The 16322-nt window shown below is 39.9% G+C and overlaps 1 protein-coding gene across 1 annotated transcript in view; it reads right to left on the bottom strand.

Annotated features, from left to right (window-relative positions):
- Positions 1-216: 216 nt before the first annotated feature.
- Positions 217-16322, bottom strand: part of USP13 (ubiquitin specific peptidase 13) — a 159651-nt gene continuing 143545 nt past the window's right edge. Inside the window, exons 20-21 of the mRNA XM_044669563.1 lie at positions 3998-4082; positions 217-2653 (exon numbers count right to left, since the gene is read on the bottom strand). Of these exons, the coding sequence (XP_044525498.1) occupies positions 2560-2653; positions 3998-4082 (179 nt within the window). The 3' untranslated portion in view covers positions 217-2559. The remainder of the gene's footprint in view (positions 2654-3997; positions 4083-16322) is intronic.

The raw sequence follows: 16322 nt of genomic DNA, 5'->3' as shown, positions 1-16322 counted from the left end.
AAAGAAAGAAAGAAAGAAAGAAAGAAAGAAAGAAAGAAAGAAAGAAAGAAAGAAAGAAAGAAAGAAAGAAAGAAAGAAAGAAAGAAGGGGAGGGAAGGAAGGAAGGGAAGGAGGGAAGGGAAGGAAGAGAAGGAGGGAAGAAGAAAGTAGGGAAGAAGGGAGGAAGAGAGAAAGGGAGGAAGGGAGGAAGAGAGAAAGGGAGGAAGGGAGAAGGGAGGAAGGGAGGAAGGGAGGAAAGGAGGAAGGGAGGAAGGAGGAAGGATGGAGGGAGGGAGGGAAAGAATTATTTACTCTGCCTCAGGGGACCAGTTACTTGCAAGTGTTTTAAGAATCAGTTGGATTATAAAGGTGTCATTAACTTGTATCATTTTACACCAGCAATTAAACCAAGAAATCAGGTAGCAAAGGTAAAAGCATCCTCTCCATTGACCTAGCTTTAAGTGATAACTTTGAAGTCGAAGAAGCTATCTGCTGAGAGAAGAGAGAGGGGATCCCTCACAGGCTTATGATGCCACCTGACAATTGCCAAGGTGTTTCATTTTAAAGTACCAGGGCAACTATCATTTCATCTCAATTCCCCACAAACCAGAGAGGAAAAGCATAATTCTCCCCTTTTGACACAGGAGGAAAATTGAGATGTAGAAAAGTGAAGGGATTTGCTCACAGTCACCAGGAAGGTGCAGGACAGATCTGACATTTTGCCTGGTGTACTTTTCTCCCTTCACCACAATGATGCAGCATGGAGAACATTAGAGTCTGGTGACCTGGGACCAAATCCTGGCTCTTCCACTTTAAAAGCTGTGTAACCTGAGAGAAGTCACATCATCTCAGTTTTCTACTCTGTAAAATGAGGATGTTGGATTGGATGACCTCTAAGGTCCTCCAAGTTCTCAATCTCCAATCCAATGATCCATACTGTTATTCTTCTCTCTGGAGAATGTCTGGGTCCTGATGATCAAAAGGCTGTTTCTAATTCGGTACACAGTGGAATTGGACTCTGTTCTGCTTTATCCAGAACAATTCATTCCGGCTCACTGGGAGGAGTAAGAAATTCACCGAATAATATAAACATTGAATACTCAGAAACTTAGGGCAAAGCAGAGTGAACATGAGAAAAAGGTCACGTTTCACATGACTTTAATACAATTCCAATAGCCCCAAAGGTTAAGATCTGATCCCAGACTTACAATAACATACTGACCTATGGAAATCATTAGATTTCTCTTTTCATAAGATAGCAACCAATGAATTCACTCTGCTCTCTATAAGTTTCCCATGATCTCTGCTGGCCAAAACTAATCAAAGGAGGAAAGGAGCCAGGGGAAAAGAAAGGGAGAGGAACTGAAAAGAAGAAGAACTCAGCAAACACAGGGGAAAAAAGGAGGGTGATGAAATGCCCCAGCAGAGAGGGCTGTGACCATTGGTCTGAGGGTGGGCTCTGCAAGGTCCTGGGGAGCTGACCCACGAGGACACACCAGAGAACTTCATGAGAATCAATAATTAGCCACTTCTCTTGGAAATGGTGTCTATGCTTTTGGCAAGACTTGAAACAATTTACCACCTTGGGCAAAGCACCAGAACATGCTGGGAATGCATGGTGGTGGAGAGCTGGGGTGTCACTTATCCAGGGGAATTACTCATAGCAGCTAAATGGACACACCCCCACCTCACTTTTGAAATCTAAGTGGAAAAGGGAGTTCTGATTGTTCCTGAGGTATAGATCCCTTTAAAGGCTTGGATGCTTCTTCTGGCCACACCTAATACCAAATGGTTCAACATTTAAAAATGAATCAACCATTGGATTTCAAGTGGATTTCGACAATACAGTCTCACTCTCTGTCTGTCTGTCTCTTTCTGTCTGTCTGTCTGTCTCTCTCTTGCACACACACACACACACACACACAAACACACAAAATTAGGTTATGAATATTGGTTGGACTCAAATTTAAAATATTTTCATGGAAGATCTAATATATTACACATAGATAGGTCAGAATTTATTATCTGTGATTAGGTGGGGGAAGGGTCAAATCTAAGGCCAATGTGAGATCACCTCTATTTTTTTCCATATGAGGTAATATGGAGCTTTTTCATAGGGTCCAGCAGAGCCCTGCCAGTGGGGAAACATGATTTGGTTTCCGTGAAGATCTCCGACGGTCATTCCAGGCTCCCAAAGCCCAAGGAGGGCTCAAACTCCACTGCGAAGCCCTTTCGTATTTTTGGCTTTTGGGCTGCTTGCCCACTTGGCAATCCAGAAGCTTCTGAACATCATTTCCTTGGACGTTTACAAAAAGAAAACAATCAGTCGTCTAGGATGACGGAATAGAAATTTGCCGACTACTCCTCCAGAAGGCATTCAAAAGCCAAGGGGCTCTTTAATTAATCTATAAATACCGCATGGATTCCTGGGTGTTTGGCAGTCCCAACTTTTTTCCTTTGTCTTACTTATTCTTCTTCCTCTCCTTTTTTTTTCTTTTTTTTCTTTTTTTTCTTTTTTTTTTCTTTTTGGCAAATTGTGAAGGCATATGGCATCTTCTGGGCAAGAAGTATATCAGAGGCCTAGCTTGATATCCTGTGGTAAAAGTACATGTAGCCCAGGTCTTTGGGGGGCCTTTCTGAGGCACAGACTTTATGGTCATTGTAGATCACCCATCTGCAAGGCAAACATAGAAATAATGGATGGATTCACAATAGATTTGAGTCAGGAGAACTTCCCTGTCACTCCCCACCAGAATTAGGTTTGGGTTTTTTTTTCATTTTAATTGATTAAGAAAATTTTTCCATGGTTACATGATTCATTTTCTTTCCCTCCCCTGCTCCCACCCCCCTCCCATAGTCAACGCACAATTCCACGCAAAATTAGTTGTTATTCACAGAATAATAATAGCTGAAATTTCTATGCCATAAGGTCAAGAGGAATATGAGCACAGACAGTAGAAGACTCGCAGGGTTTCTTGTCCAAGCCCTTCATTCAATAGAGGAAGAAACTAAGGTCTAGGGATATTAAATGACTTACCTGGATCTACAAGAGGTTATCATCAGAGGTGGGATTTGAACCCAGGACATAGGATCATTGCTCCAAAGTTTGGAAGGGGCCTCATCAGCCAACTCATCCAACCCTCCTGGGACCCACTCAGAGGATTAAGAGACTTGCCCAAGGTCATGCAGCAAGTGTGTGTCCAAGGCAGACCTCACAGAGCTTTGAAAATGTAAATCATTCTTATTATCAATCTAAAGAGGATGCCAGCCTGGCCTCTGCAAAGGGCAATCCCATTCCAAGACCATCCCCAACCTTCTGAAGCCATTTGAAACAGCACAGAGGGGATTTAAGGACATACAAAGCAAGGCATAGTAGGATCTCCTTTATACTCCAAGGATCTGGGATTCCACCTAAGTTGGTTGTGAAAAGCCTTCAGGCTCTTAGAAGTTGGTCTTACATAGCTGCTGTGATCCAAAAATATATTACCGAGGAGCCAAACTGATGATAAGCATCCTCATCTGGTCCATGAATTCCAGGGATGCCTTATATAGCATCTCCCTAGAAACCTGCCCAGCTTGGGAGAATCCACCATTCCTGGTCCTTTGCAGAGGATAGCTTCAAAATTCTAGACCCAATTTCAATGCCTTCCTTAATGGGTCAGAAAGACCCAAATTCAAACCCTGCCTCAAGTACTTAATAACTGTGTGATCCTGGATAAGTCACTTAACCACTATCTGCCTTAATTTCATCATCTATAAAATGAAAATGAACACCTACTTCAGAGGGTTGTTGGAAGGATCAAATCAAATGAGAGAATATATGTAGAACACTTTGAAAACCTTAAAAATCTATATAAATATTATTATCATTATTAGGCATCAGAGAAGGACCTCACAAAGGAGAAAAATCCATCTTTACCAAACAACCAATGGTGCTCAACAATGAATACTATTTGGATGAGCCAGGTACAGTTCCCTGAGAGATGAGCCCTTTTTTTCTTTTCCAAAGTGGACTCACCTGCCTTCCTTTTTGATATGACAAACATAATGGCCACTCATGGTGGACGGTCCCATGTGGCTGATGAACCCAAATAGCTCATACCCTATTGAAAAAAAAGGGGAGAAATATGAAGTCACCTCTAGCTACATCTTTCAACAACTACGGAATACTTAGAGATCACCCAGGCTTCTACAGACACTCAACATTAGCCCCCAACCCTACTCTCTGATGAGAGCCAGTGTGGTATGTTAGAAAGAGCCCTGGAGTCATGGTTAGAGATCTGCTTTCAAAGCCCACCTTGGGCACTTTCTAAATATTGTATAATGGGTATGCCACATGCCTCAGTCTCCTCATTTTTTAAATAAGGGTAATGAAACTGCAAACCTTAAAGAGCTACAGATTTATGACACAAAGAAAAAAATCAACCAGAAGGATTCTGAATTCAATAGTGCCTGAATCAAAATACAGGTAGCACACATGACTTAGATATGGTTCAAATCAAAACTAAAAACTGTGTAGACGTTGAAATCTCTCCTCTGTGCCTCCCACCATACCTTTGAACATCACTCCCCTGCTCAAGAAGTTTCAGTAAATCCCTATTGTCTCCAAAATAAATATAATAGTAGGTATTGTACGTGTGTCTTTGATGATTTCTTTTTTCAACATTCCTTACATCCAAGTCATCATTGATAATGTGCTATGATCTATTTACTCCTTTACATCAGCCCTGACCTCCTTCATCCTTCTCCTAGCTCTGTTTCTGACTCTTTAAACTTCCTCTTCTTCCCAAGATTTTCCAGCTCCCTTTTGTATGTTGTCTTCCCCCATTAGAATAGAAACTCTTTGAAGGCAGGGACTTCTTTTTTGCTTATCTCTGTATCCCTAGCACCACAGTGCCTAGTGCCTAGTTAAAACATGTTTGTTGACTTGACTTGATTCCATTGCTTGTTGGGTCACCCGCATTTTTTAATTCCTGTAAAACTGTTGTATTCATAATTGGCAGCCACACAGCATCAACAGGAGGCTCTTGGTGTGGAAAATAGGAGCTTTTGTATTTAGGGGATTATATATATAAATATATATATATACATATATATATTATACGCAAATACATATATATATACCATGGCAAGCTGGCTCTAAAGGGGCAGAAAGGGGAAAAGAATTAGAGACAGAGACACAGAAACAGAGAGATAGAGACAGAGACTGAGAGAGAAAGAGAGACAGAGAGAAAAAGAGAGAGAGAAAGAGAGAGAGACAATAGATGCGTGTGATAACAAAAAAAGGGATCCAGTAACTACCTTCAGAGAACATACACCCTAACAGTCTAAATAACATGCATATGTCTAGCTACTACTAGATTCCAATTGGTCTTGCACTGTACCATTATCTCTGTATCCCCCAGAATGCCTAATCCAGTGCCTTACACATTCGCGGGAGATATATTCAAGATTCAGGTAAAGTAGTTGGGCACTGATAGTACCCAACAAAGGCCTCCTTCAGAAGATGGCATTTGAGCTGTCAAACAGTACAGGGCTAAGTGTCAACATTCCTGGGGCAATGCACCTGAATTGTGGCTGATTATATAAGCTAAATATAGCCTACGATGCCAAGCAGACAAGCCCCAAGCCCAGTCAAGCCTCAAAAAAACCAATACTGCATATCCAGAGCATGTCATTGCAAGCCCCAGGTGCATTTTCTCCCCTTTTGGTTCAAAACCTCAGGCACACTCCAACAATCATAAAGGCAAACTAATTAAAAGCAAAATGTTTCCTTCGCATAAATCTAAGTCCTATAATTAAAATTAACAATGTTTATCAATACCAGCAACCATCAAATGCATTATTCAAGACCCCCTACTAGAAGACAGCCCCAATAAGGAGACTGGAGCTCAGCTGATTTCCATGAACTCACCAGGCGCCAGAGATCTTACTGTATCTCTGTGCCCAAAGAGAAAATCAAAACAGATCAATCAAATAGGTCACATCACATGTCAGTCTCCTTTGGGTCCCTGGACACACACACACACACACACACACAACCTCAGGGGAAAAGGGAGCTTCTATGAGTGATTTATTTTTTTAAATTGTCCCAGAAAGTGTCTCAACAAACTGTCCTTACACCTGGGGAAAAGATTCAGTGACTTATCCTATGCAAGCTTCTTGGGATAAGAAGTCTTTAGTCCAGGGTTGAGAAGCTCAACTTGCTTTATTACCTGTCTTTCCACATAATTGGTTCCCTTGATAATCCTCAGTGTTATATTTCATGCAATAAAAAGTTTGATTCTGAGATGAGTCCTATAGGCTTCTCCAGACAGTCCTAGGGATCTTTGACACAAAAAAAAAGATGAAGAAGAACCTCTGCCTTCGTAGAAAAAGTATACATGCCCCACTCCTCTGGAAGGCTGCCCATACAAACTCACACAATCCCTGAGTCTGCTTTCCCTCCAAATCTATTATTTCCCTTTAAATTATTCCAGAGAGGTATTGCTCAGTGGCTAGAAAGCATGATTAAGAGCCAAGAAGATCTGTTCCAAGTTCTACCTCTGATATACTGGCTATATGACCTTGGGCAAGTCAACTTATCTCTCAATGTCCTACACAATGAAGTCCATAAGATTTAAATCATTTACTGATCTGCACTAGTAAAGGGAATTTTCACACATGGAATTCCCTACACCAATAAAATCACAGGTCCAGATAGATAGATAGATAGATAGATAGATAGATAGATAGATAGATAGATAGATAGATAGATTTTTTTTAAAAGCTGAGGGCATAAACTGTGATTGATTTCTTTTGACAGGACTATTCCTCACCTAAAAGAGAAATCTTTAACTCTGTTAATCTTTCCCTCTTATACAAGGCATTCCAAAAACTGGTGCAATTTTGAGCTATTGAAGCTTAAAAGAGTTTTTTTTAATAATCTGCTTTTAAAATAGCTATGAAAGCTTTAAACTGTACTATGTCTTTTGGGGCATCCTGTGGTTGGCATATAAACAATAGAGTCCCAATTTCTAACCCTTAACTCACAAATGATCTTACTTACAAATGGCCATGCCAACTCAACTCTACCAATCCATGGCAGAATTCCAACCCTTTACACACACACACACACACACACACACACACACACACACACACATACACATACCCCAATCGAGTTCTGATTGAAAAACTTAGAATTTGAAAGTTTTGGGCTTACAAGAAAATGAAGTCATCAAAAAAAAAACCCAGAGAGGCTTGGAACAGACTGTCAGGAAGAACAGTTCTGCTGTTATATGTTGGCCCTTGTTCAAAAGCATCTTCCTTCACTTTGAGACATTTTTCATTTTGCTTTGTGTTTTGCTTCCTAAAATTCCATCAAAGATATCCTGTGTTAACAAGGATCCTGCTTTTAAAATGTGGAATATTTCAGAGGACCCAGGGGGAGCTACCAATCAGTCATACTTTAGTGTGAATTTTTAGCCCTGTAATTTCACTGGCATTGGGGACTCTTTATGACAAATATTTTTCTGTAACTCATAGCCTTAGAAAGTTGCCTGAGATGCTGAAAAGAAAAGTGACTTACCCAAGGTTATACAACCAGAATGTTTCAGAGGATGAATTTGAATCCTAGTCTTTGGGACTTCAAGACAAACTCTCTATTCACTATACTTTGGATGTCATGTCTCCTAGAAGCTTAGTCTAGATTCTCAGGGTTACCTCTTCACTAAATGCTTCACTACTTCAGCCTGTTTGGGGTGGGGTTCACATTATTTAATTTTTTTAGAATATTTTTCTATGGTTACATGATTCATGTTCTCTCCCTCCCCTCTTCCTGCCCCATCCCAGAGTTGACAAGCAATTCCACTGGTTTATTATACGTCTTATTACTCAAAAACTATTTCCATATTATTCATATTTGTAATAATCTTTTAAAAACCAAAACCCCAAATCACATACTCATGTAACCAAGTGATACATGATATTTTTTCTCCTGTGTTTCTACTCCCATAGTTCTTTCTCTAGATGTGGATAGCATTCTTTTTCATAAGTTCCACGGGATTGTTTTTGATCATTGCATTGCTATTATTAGCAGAGTCTATTACATTTGATCGTCCCACAATGTTTCAGTTACTGTGCTCAACATTCTCCTGGTTCTGCTTATTTCACTCCACATTGTTCATGGAGGTCTTCCCAGTTTTTGTAGAAATCAAGCAGTTCATCATTCTTTATAGCAGAATGGTATTCCACCACCATCATATACCACAATTTGTTCTGCCATTCCCCAATTGATGTACATCCCCTCATTTGCCAATTTTTTGCCACCACAAAAAGGGCAGCTATAAATATTTTTGCACATACATATTCAGCCTGTTTTTAAGAGAATAGTATTCTCTGCCTCAAGATCTTACCCAGGATATTGCTATTTTGGGGTCATATCCAGAGAGTCTAAAGTACAGAAGATCAAGGCTCACCATCCTGGGCTCTGAGCTTGGATAATCCCTTTTACCAATATTATGATGAAATAGTTGCTTAAAACTTGAGAATATCAGCTGGGACATTAATGTATTGTTGGTAGAGTTGCAAACTGATCCAATCATTCTGAAGGACAATTTGGAACTATGTCCTAAGGGCTAAAAAACTGTGCATACTCTTTGCCCCTGTAATACTACTACTAGGTCTGTATCCCAAAGAGATAATAAAACAGAAGGACCTACTTGTACAAAAATATTCATAGTAGTTCTTTTTGTAATAGCAAAGAACTGGAAATTGAAGGAATGTCCATTAATTGAGGAATGGCTGAACAAGTTGTGGTACATGTTGGTGATGGAATGTTATTGTGCTATAAGAAAGGATAAGCAAGATGATTTCAGAAAAACTGGGAAATTTTGCATGAACTGATGCAGAGTGAAATAAGTGGAACCAGGAGAACCTTGTATGTAGTAACAGCAATATTGTACAATGATCAGCTATGAAAACTTGGCTACCCTCAGCAATGCAATGGCCTGGGACAATCCTGAAAGATTTATGAATGGGAATGCTATCCACCTCGAGAGAAAGAACTGTTGGAGTCAGATGAATGTGGATCAAAACTCTACCTTTCACATCAGTATATTTGCAGTTTTATTTCGGGGTTTTGGTTTTGTATGAGTGTGCTCTTATGACAATGACAAATATGGAAGTGAATTTTGCATGATAAAAATAATTTTTTTAAAACTTAAGAATATCAGAAGTGGACAAATCCTTTTAAAATGTAAGAAGAACTAAAACCATATAACGACTATGGCACATATAGAGAAGAATGAGAAAACATGTGAGCTGATGCAAAGTAAAGGAAGCAGAACCAGTTTATCACTATATCTAGCAATGTAAATGTCAAGACCAACAACAAAAATCAAATTCAATGACAATAATAAATAATAAATTAAAATAAAAATAAAGAACAAGTTTGGCCCCAAAGAAGAGATATGAGAAAGAATCTCCCTTCCTTCTTTGGGGAGATGGGGTACTGTGAGTATGGAACAGTTGATCAGCATTTGTTAAATGCCTACTGTGTGCCAAAGGCACTAAACACTAGGGATACAAAGAAAGCCAGTCTAATCGATTCATAACATTTAGTTTGGTTGATGGATTGCTTACTTTTGCCGAACTCTTTTTTTATTTTTTGTTTTAAAAGATGGATCTCTGAGAAGGATTTGGGGGAGGGATGTATTGGGAAATATAAATAATGTAAAAATTAAAGATATTAATAATTTAACTTTTATGTAACAAACGAGTTAGCTACATTCTCCCAAAACTGTTATAAAGTCACAAGTCACAGAATAGCAGTCACTGAGGAATTAAATCTATTAGTTACTCAAAGGACAATGGAAAGACTCCAGGTGGGTGTACTGAATAAGATGTAGCATAATACCAGTGCATAATTAATTAGCCAGGACAAGTGATGTAAAGGATGTAATCAAGGATACTACCAGAAAAAAAAAAGAAGAGCCATTCATACAGCAAGAACAAGAGGTAACTCACAGACCACCTGTGTGCATCATTGCCATCCATATAGTGAGGAAAACATTTAGAGAAAGACTGCAACTTGCATGGTGGACCCCTTAGTAGGTGATTTGTGGGAAACCAAGGACAAGTACTACAGGATGAGAAGGCATGAAAAGGTATACTACTGGAGTAATTACCAACCAATATTGAGGAGATTACAAAGCCATCAAAGCATCTCTTTCTTCCTCTCAGCATTGAAGAAGCAATCATAAATACATAGGCTAGCCCTGGGAAAACTGACTTTACACCAAAGAATAACATATCCCCAATTTTGAATTCGAAATGCCCTTCTTCCTCATGAGAGGCCAAGAAGAATCAGGCTAGGATTATAATGGTGGAATTGTCAGATCTTTTGCCCTCTCTTTCTTTCGGCAAATAGAGACCACAGTTTGGCCTTATTTCAGAGCTCACCTTCCTCCCTCTTCCTCCTCCCCCCCCCTCCCCAATGCTAGCAAATCTCCCTGCAAGCTGCCTCTCTGGTGCCCGTTGAGAGCAAGCTCCTACATTATGCAAAAGAACTCTGCATTCCTCTCCCTTACTGGAAAACCCCACTATTAGCCAAGAAAGTCTACCACCAGTGTATAGAAGTGACTGGAAGAAAATAGAAGGGGTTCTGATGAATCATAACCTAATCACATTTTAGCTGCATTAGTAATCAGTGCCTTCTTTTAAAAAAATTAAGTTTGTATTAAGTGCAACAAAGAAACACATTTTGCAAATGGCAGAACCTATGAAAGGCTAGATTTGAATGCCTCACTTTCTGCCCTTCTCCCATTTTCTTAAGTTTATAAGAAATTGAAAGAACTGCCCCCAAAATGAGTGCAAACTAGTAATGAATGGGACCCTCCTATGGGCCCTTTCTCTGCTACCTTCCCTTCCTCCTCTCCAGAAAGAAGCAAGAAGCCATCATCTCCCAAAACAAAAGATGTTCAATAATCATAAGCTGCAGGCCCTTGCTCAGGAGGACCATACAAGATCCCCTCATAACAAATGTCTTCAGAGAAAGCAATCCACCCAAGACCTTTCCTGTGACCATGCAGACGATCCACACTACCATTACTTTTTTGACATAGTGATGAGAATGCCCTCCAATAAAGAATCTCATAAAACAAATGCCGTCTTTCCTCACTGTCCAAGAGGCTCTCTAATAAGAGTATCTAAGTTTTTGCTCTTTTCAGGGTATTCTTCACTCATATTCCATGAAGAATAAATAGCCCACAAAGCTGAGCCATAGCTGAACGCCTCTCAATTCTTTGTTCTGCTAACAAACAGCAATTATCCTTCACCAGCCCCCACCTTCCCCAGCAAAGCACACACAATTACTCTCTGATAAGAAAAAAAAATCAAAATAACTCAGAAGCCATCTACCTTAAGAAAAAATGCACACAAAAATCCAGGATCCTGAAGAAAGAAACTAGAAGTGATAAATGAGTTTCTCTGCTTCCTACTGTTTGGGATTCAGGCAGTCCTTGATTTAAAGCAATTCTATTGACTTACCTTACACAGCTCTGCCAATTACACAATTAAAACCAGATGAATAATTATGGCACTCACAATAGGCGTACAAGAATCGCATTGCCCCATAAGTCTCCTCCTTGGCATGTTGCAGTGGACTGGACCCTATCACCCTGATTCTAAGCTGCCAAAAGTCTCATCCCACCTTATACAGCTCACGTACTGAGGCCTTCTCGGCTGTGCCCTCTCAAAGTCCTTCTTCTCTTAGTCTGTGCTGCTCCTCTCTTAGGAACTTCTTAAATAAGTAAAATTTAATAAAATTTTATGTGAATTACTATATCCTCTGCCTAATAAATTTACATAAATATTAGATATCTTTATATTATGCAGGATAAAAAATATGATTCAAAATTGAAAAGTATGGCATTTGAGGTCACTTCTTTGAGACAGCTATTAGAACTGTTGAGATCAGAGATGTTATAGCAAAATGGCTTGTGGTCAGGACTAATTTAAATATCACTGGCTAGTTCGACCCTAAGGGTCATTTCACTACAACTGTGACAACAAGAGAGAAGCCTCCAGGAGAGACTCCCAAGCACAGCCTTGGTTATGCAGCAATTTTATATCTTTACCTTTACTTACCTTCCCCAGCTATCTCCCAGTGCAGGGAAATTATAGTTGAAGACCCTAGATACCTGAGGGAATCACACACAGACCCACAATCTCTCACCCAACTATTTCTCTTCTAGACATTTCATGGTGAAGAGACACAAAAGCACACTCATGTCAAAGAATCTTCTTCTTAGGAAAACCCAAATAATGCACTGAAACTTGTCCCATAACCCAGAGCCTCACCTGAGTCTTACTCTGACTGGCTGATGAAAGACCTCAAAATGGGCTACAGCCCAAGGTTTGGAATGCCTCTTCCTCCTAGTAAATATAGCCAATAACTGTGTGCCTCATCCCACTCCCAATATTTCTGTTCAGCACAGAGTGATTTGGTCCTCCCTGTTGCATTAGGGCCAAATTAGCTTTATACCCCTCCCAGAGGCAACCCCCTGTATGCTGTCCATGGTGCTGAAAGGTCTTTCATCACAGTAAATCACAGTCTATCTGGTTCCAAGGTTTGTAACCTTGGGGTTTTCTTTGAGTCTTCCTGGAATGCTCTCATTATCCTGACTTGTGATTGCTTCCACCAATCCATTATTTCAGGGAAGTCCAAGCTAGGCTTCACTTCATTCCTTCCTTCCTGGTCAACTTCTCACTGGTCCTTTACTCCCTTCACACACACACACACACACACACACACACACACACACACACACACACACACAATCACTTCTACCATTGCTCCTCTCTTAGGAACTTCTTATATGAGTAAAATTTAATAAAAGAGAAAATTTTAAAAAGACAATGTTAATCTAATCCCCTAATGATACCATTCCTAAAGGCATCCTTATAACCTTCTGGACCAAAATCTGGCCACTGTTCCCCCTATTCTCCTCCTTTTAAAATGTAAGTTCCTCAGGGCAAAAATTATCTTTGCTTTTTGTATTGTATCCTTTTAGCACAGTGCTTGGCACATGCTAAGCATTTAATAAATATCCTGCAATAGAAATCTGTAGATGCCCTGCAGAGTTCATTTTCATGAGACGACCCAGAAAATGTCTTCCAGGAAAAGGACTGTCAAACTTTCAAGAACCAGTGAAGGTTCTTGCAGTTTCCAACTCTCAATTCAGGAAGGCACATCAGGCACACAGTAGGAAGCCACATTTTAATGCTACAAAGCCCTTTCTGCGCATTATTTTGCTTGGTTTTTATAACAGTTACGGGAAAAGCAAATTTTATTATCCCATTTTCTATAAAAATAAGGTGAGGTTGAATGCCTTGCCTGAAGTCACTCAAGCTAGGAAGTGATGTCACCAGGTCTTGAACTCAAGTCCTTCCGAATCTGGATCTACTACTTTTTTTGCACCACATCATATTTTCCATCTACAGCCAGCCATGAGTCTAGCAAGTCACAAAGAGAGGGTATAGGTGTAATCATCTCCATCAGTAAGCATCTATTAAGTGTTTACTTAATAAGTGTCAGGCACTGTGCTAAGAACTGGGGGCAAAAAGAAGACAAAAAACACAGTCTCAGCCATGAAAGAACATACAATGACAACATAGAAATAACTGAACATATGAGATAGATGAATGGATGGATAGATAGATAGATAGATGGATGGATAGATAGATAGAAAGATGATAGACAGATTAAGACAGATAGATACACAGAGACAGACAGATAGATGGCTGGATGTCTGGATATAGATAGACAGAAAGATAGATAGATAGATAGATAGATAGATAGATAGATAGATAGATAGATATAGATAGATAGATAGACAGACAGACAGACAGAGGGAGAGAGAGAGAGGGGAAGAGAGAGAGAGAGAGAGAGAGAGAGAGAGAGAGAGGGAGGGAGAGAGAGAGGGAGAGAGAGAGAGAGTGTGTGTGTGTAAGTGGAAAATGATCTTAGAGGGGAGATAATGGCAATGGCAGTGGAGAGAACTAGGTAAAACCTCTTGTAGGAGGTGGGATTTTACCTAAGTCAACTATTTAAAAACCTGAAGGAGACTCGTTGGTGCCATCTGGCATCCTCAGAAGAAATAAAACACTTTAGCAGCCTTCTGGGTACACTTATAAGAGCATTCTAGCTGCCTCTAGTCTTCTGACTTTGCTTTACACTAGCTCCATCTTGTGGTTTGCAGAGTTTAAGTCCCTGTTCGAGAAGGCCCAATCTCTAAAGGGAAATCCATTAGAGAAAAATTGATTAAGCAATGGACTGGTGGGCCATAGTGTATGTAATAAATCCAACAAAATGGATTAGAAAAGCCTTTGCCCATTAAGGTTTTCAGCAAAGCAGGACCAATGATTTTCAGTGAGTAACACAAAAGCCCTGGAATGAATATAGAATTAGGTAGGAGTATGCCCCAGCCTTGTCTAACACTATTGAATCAAAATTGTGTCAGTGAGAGAAAAAAAAAACATTTATTATAGATATTTCCTCTTGGTTCTCTGAGAGGAGGGAGGGGGAGTCATACAAAAGGAACTTTTAGGTAATGTTAAGACAGATATCAATGAAAAAAAAATTTTAAGACTGATTCCAGGGCATCTAGGTGGCTAGGTAGATAGAGCACCAAGCCTGGAGAGAGAAGACCTGAGGTCAAATCTTACTGCAGACACTTCCTAGCTGTATGATCCTGGGCAGATCACTTAACCCCAATTGTCTAGCTCTTACTGCTCTTCTACCTTTGCAATTGATACTCAGTAAAGATTCTAAAACAGAAGATAGGAGCTGTTTTTTAAAAAAGCTTATTTCCTGGCTTCCTCTAGCTCTACATCAAAACTTCATGCTGGCCCAAAATAAGATTCCTATATCACAAGGTGGCATTATCCTTCCAATCTCTCAAGGTTTACAACCTTGGCATTCTATTCAACTCCTCCCTTTGCCTCACCGTACCTCTCTTTGTCCCTTTGTCACACTTCACTGCCAAATCTGGTCATTTCTATCTCTACAACCTCTTTTCTCCACTCACATGCCCACCACTTGAGTTTACACCTAATCATGTTCTGTTTACATGTTTTAATAGCCTTCTAATTGGTTTTGCACCTTCACATCTCCAACCATTCCAGTTCATCCTCCACAGAGCTGACAAAGACCTACCATGCCAATCCCTTATCTAGTAATCTCCAGTAGTTTCATATTGCCTCTAGAATCACAGTTAAACTTCTATGTGACTTTTAAAGTGAATGGGCCACAACCTATCTTTCTATTCTCCTTACACATCATCCTTCTTCCTACAATCAATAATCCATCTAAACTGTTTTTTTTCTCTATTCTTCACACATGGAACTCCATCTCAGATCCACACATCTCTGCAACAACCATCCCCTGAGCCTGGAATGCACTTTCTCCTCACCTATGCCTCAACGAATCCCTCACTTCTTTCAAGACACAGCTCAAACATAACCTTTGACACGAAGTGTTTCTAATCCCTCTTCTTCCAATGGCTAGGGTTTCCCCTGAAAAAATGTGTGTAACTGTCTTGGATTCGATTGATTTTCATTTATTTTATTATTTTATGTGTATAATTATTTTATATTTACATGTGTCAAAGCATATGTACTTATGTACATGTCAATATTAAAAATATAATCCAATACATTATACTCTTAAAAAGTTCTTTAGGGCAATGAGAAGGTAAGAGAACTGTCTAAGACTACAAAGCTAGTGTATGTCAGGGATAGTTATATTCTTGAGGCAGGCCATTCAATTTTTTTTAAAAACCCTTACCTTGCATCTCAGAATCAATACTATGTACTTGGTGGTAAGAGTGGTAAGGGCTAGGTAATGGGGGTTAAGTGACTTGCCCAGGGTCACACAGCCAGGAAGTGTCTGAGGCCAGATTTGAACCCAGGACCTCCCATTTCTAGGCCTGACTCTCAATCCACTGAGCCACCCGGCTGCCCCCTGGCCATTAAATTTAAGAGTAGATTTAGTTAGAAAATTTTTCCTGACAAAATTCTAAATTTGTTTCTTTTTAAATCTACCCATTTGGGAAGCAGCTGGGTAACTCAGTGGATTGAGAGTCAGGCCTAGAGACGGGAGGTCCTAGGTTCAAATCTGGCCTCAGACACTTCCCAGCTATGTGACCCTGGGCAAGTCACTTAACCCCCATTGCCCACCCTTACCACTCTTCCACGTAGGAGCCAATACACAGAAGTTATGGGTTTAAAAAAAAATCTACCCATTTGCTCCTGGTTTTATCTTCTAAAGACAAGCAGAACAAGCCTAATGCTGTTTCCAC

Source organism: Gracilinanus agilis, chromosome 3, assembly GCF_016433145.1.
Source record: "Gracilinanus agilis isolate LMUSP501 chromosome 3, AgileGrace, whole genome shotgun sequence".
In the NCBI taxonomy this organism is placed as follows: domain Eukaryota; kingdom Metazoa; phylum Chordata; class Mammalia; order Didelphimorphia; family Didelphidae; genus Gracilinanus; species Gracilinanus agilis.
This window is presented reverse-complemented; position numbering and strand designations above follow the sequence as displayed.